Source organism: Mycteria americana, chromosome 3, assembly GCF_035582795.1.
Source record: "Mycteria americana isolate JAX WOST 10 ecotype Jacksonville Zoo and Gardens chromosome 3, USCA_MyAme_1.0, whole genome shotgun sequence".
Lineage (NCBI taxonomy): Eukaryota > Metazoa > Chordata > Aves > Ciconiiformes > Ciconiidae > Mycteria > Mycteria americana.
Genome location: NC_134367.1, coordinates 116,538,944 through 116,547,487, shown reverse-complemented (window position 1 = coordinate 116,547,487; position 8,544 = coordinate 116,538,944). Strand labels below are relative to the sequence as shown.

Sequence of the window (8,544 nt, the reverse complement as noted above, 5' to 3'; positions counted from 1 at the left end):
TGCAGTGGTTTATTTAAAATTACTTTGGATAGCTCAGGTTCATGGTGGTTTTTCTTAAAAATCCTGTACTGCACATATGTTCCTGTGTGTGTCTCCCTGAAAAGGCTGGTAGATGCCAACGCATGAATGCTTTAGCAGCCTGTCTGGACCAGGGCCTGAACTCAGGGGCACCCAAGGGTAGTTGGGATGTATTTGGCACGAGAGCTAGCGTCAGGTCAAACTCTGCTCAAGAGATTTAAGAACAGCTTGAGAATGCCTTGTTACAAGGAAGGTAACGCCTCCTACCTCCTCGCCAGGGAATAAGCAGCCTGGTAGGCTCCTTCGTCTCCAGTCTCAGCAGGGCCAGAAGCAGAGTTATAGGTCGCACGTGAGGGGTGATAACTGGAACAAGTGGTTCCAGTCTCCTCTGCTCCCTCTTTGTGCCACTGTGCCTTCCTCGCAACCAGGTGCGTTACGGGTGGGAGCTCTCGCTGGGGGCGAGTGGCGGGTGTCTGTGCCCACAAGGAGCCTCACTGAGGACATGAGCCCCAGGGGAGGCATGTGGCTATGGCCACAACGAACATGGGGCCTGCACAGCAGGCATGACCAGCTACCTTGGTGGAAACCACTCGGGAAAGGAGCATTCCTATCGGGAGCCAGTGAGGGGAGCCGCAGACCGCATACCGGGCACGCATCCGACCCGTACCCTTAACTCGGCCCCGCGCCGCAATGCGCAGGCGCCCCCATGCGCAGGCGCCCCCGGCCCATTGCCGTTCTCGCGAGACCTGCCCGCGCTCGAGGAGCGGAATTGTCCCGCCCCGCGCTCGAGGAGCGGGATTGTCCCGCCCCGCGTTGCCAAGCGACCAGAGCCCCGCCCCCCCGTGCGGCGGTCGGGGCGCGGCGCGCAGTCGCAGCGGCGGCTCCGTCTATATAAGGGTCGCGCGCGGGGCTCGGCCTGTAGCCGGGGAGATGTCGCGCTACGGGCGTTACGGTAGGGGGGATGGGGGGCCGGGGGCAGTGCGGAGCGGGGTGGGCAGACGGCGTCGTTCGTGCCGCGCTGAGGATGGGAGGCGGTGGCCGTTGCTTCGGGCGGCGGGCTGTGAGAGAAGATGGCGCCAAGGGGCCGAGGAGGGGGACGCTAGGGACAGACCGCCGCTGTGGGGCCGCTGGGGCCGTGGCCGCGGGCCCGGCGAAGAGTGGGCCCTGATGAGGGTGGGGGGAGGGAAAGTGCAGCACCGGCGAGAGCGCACCAAAATGGAGGCGGTGTCAAAGATGGCGGCGCCGGCGGGCGGCGGGGGGAGGGGCTGCGGCGGCGGTCGCGCCGCGCGCGCGGTCTCGTATCTAGCGCCGCGCCTGCGCGCTGCGGCCGCTGTGCGGGGCTGGGAGGCGGCCCTGACATGGCGTCTCTACCGGCAGAGACCAAGGTGTACGTGGGGAACCTGGGCACGGGCGCGGGCAAAGGCGAGCTGGAGAGAGCCTTCAGCTACTACGGGCCCCTGAGAACCGTGTGGATCGCGAGGAACCCGCCGGGGTTTGCTTTCGTGGAGTTTGAAGACCCGAGGGATGCTGAAGATGCTGTGCTCGGCCTCGATGGGAAGTACGTGCATGCCTAAAAACTCCCTGACTGCTCTGGCTGCAGTTTCTGAACCTTCTCAGCCAGCAGCAATCATCGATATCTGTTCTGTGTGTAACAAGCAGAGGAGAGAAAAGCATTCCTGTGATCAATACATACTGTATTTTATAGGATAATATGTGGCTCCAGGGTTAGAGTGGAAGTGTCAACAGGGATGCCTCGTCGCTCCCGTTATGACAGGCCTCCTGCACGGCGCCCCTTTGACCCTAACGACAGATGCTATGAGTGTGGTGAGAAAGGCCACTATGCTTATGATTGTCACCGCTATAGTCGCCGAAGGAGGAGCAGGTACGTGTGGGGCCAGAGTGGCTGGGTTGCTTCACCGGTTCACTTTTGTGTAGCTCTTGTTAGCAAAGAACAGAATGTTACGCCAGTTTTAACTCTTAATGTTGTAAGTCAACAGGTGTATATCACAATTTTTTTTTTGCTAATACATATAAAATGTTAATATCTTAATAATCAACCTGGTCAAAACCTTTCAGGTTTCTTCGTTTGAGTCAGTCGCCTTGATTCAGAATGTCACGAGCCTTAAGATTTCATGCTGAGGCGCCTTGCAAATCCGACACTTAAGATCCTCCTAGACCTTGAGGTGATCAGCATAAGAGGCCAGATCCCCTCGAGCCATCTACACGTAGCTTCACCTTATTCTTTAAGGGCAGAAAATTTGAGACGGTGATCGCCGTAACAGTAAATTTGGCTTTCAATTGGGGCCCCCCTCCGGTTTAGAAAGAGGAACACCAGATTGACCACATTCCCACCTAGAAAAATCTTCTTGCGTCAATCAAGCCTCACCCTGGCTCATTGGGCTGTCAGTTTGATCGTCGTTAGATTGAAGAGAACACCTAGATGCAGCGATCGGCTATAGATACTTCTAGATCGTCTAGATCTGCTAGACCTTGGGCCAAAGAGGGTCGACCTGCAAACTTGCAAGGTTTATTTTAAATATGCATTACAGTGTTTTCTATTCTAATGTAATTCTGCAATGTAATTCAGCTTTTAACATTTTTCTAGGTAGTAAAATGCTCAAGACAAGTAGGCCCAGAGATTTTTCCAACTGACAGATGCTAGTGGTGTGTTTTTGTTGTTTTGTTTTTTGTTTGGTTTTTTTCTTTCTTTTTTTTTTTTTTTTAGTTGTCTGAAATCAGTTTTGACTTCAGCAGGGCCTCACGTGCACTGATTGCTGCAGCTGTTTCCTGATACCTGTTTTCTCTAACCTAAAACCAGGTCCCGGTCTAGATCCCGTTCAAGGTCCCGAGGAAGAAGGTATTCTCGGTCACGCAGTCGGAGTCGTGGTAGGAGGTAGGGTTCTGGCTGTTGTGTTTTAATTCTTTTTCTTACTCCTCCCTCTGCTTCATCCCTTTCTGTGATCCTTGTGAAAAATACCTTGCAGTAATTTTGATTGTTTTTTCCCTTTGTTTTTGTAGATCAAGGTCAGCTTCCTACCGCAGGTCCAGGTCAATCTCTCCTCGTAGGTATAGATCATTTTCACCCCGCAGATCTCGGTCTGGTTCTTTAAGGAGATCAAGGTATGTGTTTTCTATTAAGCCCACAGCATTGTTGAAGGGAACATAACTGTTGGAGTTAACATTAAGCTTCTATTTTGCAGTCTGTGTGTTTGCAGGAACCTTCATTGTGTTACATCCCTGAGAGCTAATATGAACACTTTCTTTGAAGTTAAACTTAAGCATATAATTTTGGAACTGCTGTTTCTGAGCTTTTTTTATATTGTATCAAGGTTACAGCCTTGATCTGTGGTTAAGGTTTTCTACTTCAGCTTCAAGGATGCAGGGAGTAATTATGCTTAGTTGACTAGGACAGTGTGATTTCTTATGTGTATGGTAGCACTGGCCAAATGTATTACAGCTTTCTAATAATAAAAGTTCTGCAAAACCAATAGTTCCAACAAAATTCTCTGAGGTCGGTATCATAAAAGTCAAAGAGTAGTATCTCAGCTGTGTGAATCATGTAGTAGTAGTTGAGCTTTCACTGCCTTTTTATTTTTTTCTAGATCTAGGTCCAGATCACGCTCAAGGTCCCGGTCTGTTGTATGGCCTCGAAGCAGGTAAGATACTTTGTTTTAATTCAAACCAATAATAGTCTTGGATGTGTTTCTTTTTTGGGTTTGTTTGTTTGTTTTTTTCCTTCCTCAGGGGAGTTTGGCTGGAAGGGGTTAGAAGGTTGTGCAGCATAGCAATATTGGCACTTGAAGTTAATAATTTTGTGCTTTTTCACAGACTAAAGTAGTGATTGATTTCTTGTAATAAACATGAGTTTGTTTTGGTCTGTGGCTACTACATATAGTCTATATGTATATGTAGGCATAAACAAAGCATACATATGATTTAAGGTCTGTGGAGAAGTTTTGAAAACTAGTTAATGCTTATCCATGTATAGAATGCTTGACCTTGTGTCCTGCAGGAAATGCTGCTTAGGTTTTTCTTGGCATGTTTTTTTGCAAATCCCAAATGCTGGGGGAAGAAAAAAAGGGATGAGAAGGTTGCCACTATTGAGCGAACTATTGCTTACAGCTGTTCAGCTTTGTCAGTTCCAGTTCTCTGAGAGATCAAATTAAATTGCTGTAGTGCTAAGAACTGCATTACATGGGGTAGGACGCTTGACTTCAGAGGTTTGGAGGGCTGAGTTAACAGAACCATGAGTCCTAATGCCACAGGTAGTGTTTTGAAGGATTTCTCTGACATATAGCCTTGGTTTGTGGATCTGGATGTTTTCCATGCTGAAATGGAAGTTGAGGAAAATGAGTATAGAGTAAATGCTCCTGCATTATTTTCCTTTATCTTTTGTGATAAGTCTTAGTTGGAAGAAGGGTGAGAGTAGGACAAAAATGTGATGGACATGAGAGCTGATAAGTTGGAAGAAGTTGCCTTTTGTTTTGCATTAGAACGGGGGAAGAGAAATGTCTTTTAGGGGTCTGCCTGCTACTTTAGGACTTGCACATTGAGCCTTTAAGGGGATGATGATTATTATTATTATTAGAGCTGTCCTGACTTACTACTCATACAGGCCTGTAATGCAGGACATGACTAACCAGGCTCAAATTGCATGCTGCTACTGTGGAATAGTCTGGATACTGCTGATGTTGCGTGATGACTTCTAGTTCTGGGACAGTCACATTCCTGCATGAAAGACTTGATACTCATACTGAAATTTCTGAGGAATGCTGACTTTGCATATGTCTGCAATTGCAGTGGTGAGAAGTGGTAGTTCAGGACTGGAGTTAGGGAAGCATTGTGAAAACTCCAGCCAGTGCTGGTCCTCTGCTAATACAGCAGAACACTAGTATGTAACTGGTGCTGCTTGTAGAGCTTTTGATCTGCAGTTCTGCTTTGTTGGTGTGTCTCTTGGAAGGAGGATTTGCCAGCAGTTCTTGTAGTAAGATGATGCTCTTGCGTGCTGCCTTCCTGTATTTCCTACCAAAGCAAGTCATGCTTGTACGACAAAACTATGAGTTCTGAGTAGATGTGGGCAACTCCATCCTGTGTAACTGTGACACAGTAACAAAATTACTGGTTATAGTGTGACAGGCGATGGCTCAGCATAGTGACCAGGAAGGTTTCAAAGCAGTGGCATGTAACTCTTTGTTTAACTTATGCCAACAATGTCCATGTAGTATTTCTGTAAGTTAATAGGCCAGGTAAAGGTGAATCTTGGTTACCCTTTAAAAACAATTCTGAGCAGAAATAATATAAAAGTTTTGGACTTCTTTGGCTAAGTCTATTAAACAACTGATTATCTTGAACATTGGGCTTTCTGATGTTCAGTAATACCACATGCCACATGACACTCTAGGAGGACAAATATTTGTCTAAGTAACAGCAAATACTTGAGTTGGTAAAGTAACATGATAAATGTGGGAGGAGAGTCTCACTGTTTGAGTAGATTTTAATTCATAAGATGGACTGGGAAGAGTTTACACATTAGTAATGTGTAAACAGCATTTCAGTTTTCGCTATAACTGATGGAAAAGCTGTATTATACTTAAATAAAAGTGGCACTGGGAACTTGATCTGAAGAATGCATCAGCTCTTCAGCACATATGCTTACCTGTGGCTGATTCCAGGCTCTTAATGTGCTATTAAAAGATTTTCTAAGATGACACTTGAAACTATTCTTCCCTTTATGGAAGGAATAATTGCAGGTGATGAGAAAGTCTGGGAGCCTGGTACAAGGTCTTCTGTTTTGTGAAAGTGGTAGCTGAAGCTTTGCTGGGGAGCTTCTTGTGCTTGTACTCTTGTCTTCTGGTAAGTGGGGTCTCTGGAATAAGAGCTAAAGGATTCTCCTGAAATGTCATGAGAAAAGCCTGCAGCACCAGAGCCTTTCTTCTCTAGTTTGTGATACTATGTAGTATGAATTTGCTGTTGCTGGTTTAGATAACTTTCATTGTATGTGCATGCCACTGGCTGCTTTGCTGAGCTTTATTTTTCTCCTGTTGTAGGTCTGGGTCCCATGGTAGATCTAAATCTGGCTTACCTGCTAAAAGGTGAGCGTATAAATACAAGTAGCACTCAGGTTTTTTGGGTTTTGTGTGGGTGGTTGTTTTATTTGGTGGGGTTTTTTTCTTGTTTTTTGGGGTTTTTTTTTTGTCATGATTCAAAATCTTTGCTTGGACCAGTATTTCAGTTGCATGTGGAAGAGGGGTTTGGGGCGTGGTGGTGTGTTTTGTTTGGTTTTTTTAGTAGCTGATTTAAAAATACTTTTCATACATTATTTTTTTTTTATATAGCTGAATTTTGTGGGACAGTAGGCAATTCTTCCAGAAGGATTGTGGATACAGGTTTTTGTCACATGATTGTGACAAAAAGTATTTTTGACAGGATTTGGGGCATATTTTTCCCTACCTTTGTTCTCAGCTGTTTGTAGTTCTCAGTCTTCCTGACTCTCCTCTACTTGATTCAGTGCTCCTGCTTTGCAGGATTACTGTGACCATTTTATAGCTGCTTTGAAGCTGTGTGTTGCTCTTTTCCTGAGGGCTCTGGCTTTCAGCAGTTTTCCTTCTCAACTGCAGCTTCTTGCTTAAAGTAATTGGGTATACTTGCTATCAGCAGCATTAAAGGTGGTGTCTTTTAATGTATTTAACAACATCAAACTGTTCTTACTGTTTTTAAGTGGTCAAAAGTGTTACTGAGTGTATACAAGTTTACCATATCAGTTGTTTTTTGTTTGTTTGTTTTGTTTTTCTTCTTAACAGTCGCTCAAAGTCCAGATCACCATCTCCAAAGAGAAGGTAGGAGTATCTTAAAACTGGAATGTGCCATACAGTTACATAGAATTAGCATCTGGAGTTCTTGCTATAGAAGTTAACTTGTGCAAGGATAAAAGCTTAAAAGTTGTGGTGGTTTTTTTTTACTTGTCTTAATTTGTGAACTGTGAAACGATGAATTGTTATGGGCATTTCCTACTATGAAAAGATGAAGTTTTATGGGCACTTCCTACTGCTAGTAGTCAGAACTTCATGTTAATAACTCTAAGGTAACCTACTTTAATGACATTTTAAAGGACAACAGAAAAATGTGGGCAAATGAGAATCGACTATCCTGAAGTTTCTGAGGAATTTAGAATCTGGGGAAGAAGTGAGTAATGTAAGGTGTGGAGCAAACCATGAATACACAGTCGGATTAAATTCCTGCTGGTGGCTCCTCACAGCTGGCTCTCACTCAGTTGCACAGCTGCCAAGTTTTGCTATGCACTGTGAAGTAAGAAGCAAGTTTTCCTATGTAACCAGAGATGTATGCGCTGGAATTTACGTAGTCTGACATAGTGCCTCATGGCTAGCCCTAAACTGGTGGAACTGTGTAGGTTATGGCAGACTAAGAATTCCTCTGCACAGCTGGAGCACAGGCTCCAAGGTGCTTTCTGAGCAGGCTGGATGTGTCACCTAGCTGTTGCAGCTATGTCTCTTATTTTGCCTGCCTTTGTCAAGCTTAAAGCAGTTGTTACTTAAAGGTGTAAAATATAAGACTTTTCTCATTGATGAACTGTAAATGAAAACAGTGTGGGGAGGGGCATTATGAGGTAGGGGGGAGGGCTCCTGAGCAGAGGAAACCTGGGGTCGTATGCACAGTTTCTGTTGGTTTTGCTGTAGGAGTTGCTCTTAATCTTTTTCTTTCCCTTTCAGTCACTCACCATCAGGAAGCCCTTGAAGGGAGTGCAAGTCCTGAAAGAATGGATTCAAATTTAAAAAGTTTAAGAAGAAAATTTATTTTGTTTACATTATTATAAGGGATTTTGTGGTGTCTTTATACATGTAAGGGCTTAGTCCTAGAAGGCTGTTTCTATTGACTAACAGTTGGCATGAATCTGGATCTTTTAAAAGTCTTATTAGTAGACTAATGCAAAACTCTTTTGTTGTGTTAATGTTCTGTGATCTGGAAACGTTGGGCTTTTTTTATTGGCGCATTGAAATAAACTGTGCATTTCTAACTAAGAAATATTTTGTGATAACCCCTGCTGTTTCTGTTAATATTTGGGTAGCTGAAGCAGGTCACATGCCACTGTGGTGAAAGCAGGAGGCAGGCTGTTACAGGCACTTGTGAATTGAGTGTAGTGCAGCAGCTAGAGAATGGCTGTCCTGCAGGCGTGTGCCTGTTGTAGGACTTCATTCCTACAGAGCACTGATTAGAGTGAAAACTCACCAGTACCAGCTGTCATTCTTACTGTTTGGTCTTGAATGTTACGGTGATCTGTCTTGTGTTTTTATTTGCACCTCCTCAGAGCTCAGTGAAGCTGAAAACCTGTCTGGAGGTGCTTGTACACTTGATGATTTGACTTACAAAAATGTCTACAAAGGGCATTAACAGATGGGAAAAACAAGGACTGTGTCAATGCTGGTCTGTCTGTCCTGTTGATTAAAGGACCAGTGAACTCACCTGAAGGTATTTGGAATACTTCTAGAATGTAAACTACTGAAGTAAATA

The 8,544-nt window shown here is 45.0% G+C and overlaps 1 protein-coding gene across 2 annotated transcripts; it reads left to right on the top strand.

Annotated features, from left to right (window-relative positions):
• The first annotated feature begins 836 nt into the window (after nt 1–836).
• LOC142407346 (serine/arginine-rich splicing factor 7-like) lies at nt 837–8,060 on the top strand. 2 transcript variants are annotated; one of them, XM_075496729.1, is made up of 9 exons: nt 837–970; nt 1,396–1,576; nt 1,724–1,900; nt 2,837–2,911; nt 3,037–3,138; nt 3,621–3,674; nt 6,066–6,110; nt 6,819–6,854; nt 7,746–8,060. In XM_075496729.1, exons 1-9 carry the CDS (start codon nt 949–951, stop codon nt 7,768–7,770), a joined length of 717 nt encoding a protein of 238 aa, XP_075352844.1. In that variant the 5' UTR covers nt 837–948; the 3' UTR covers nt 7,771–8,060. The 2 variants fall into 2 exon arrangements, with proteins under 2 accessions (XP_075352844.1, XP_075352845.1); XM_075496730.1 differs by lacking the exon at nt 6,066–6,110.
• The last annotated feature ends 484 nt before the right edge of the window (nt 8,061–8,544 follow it).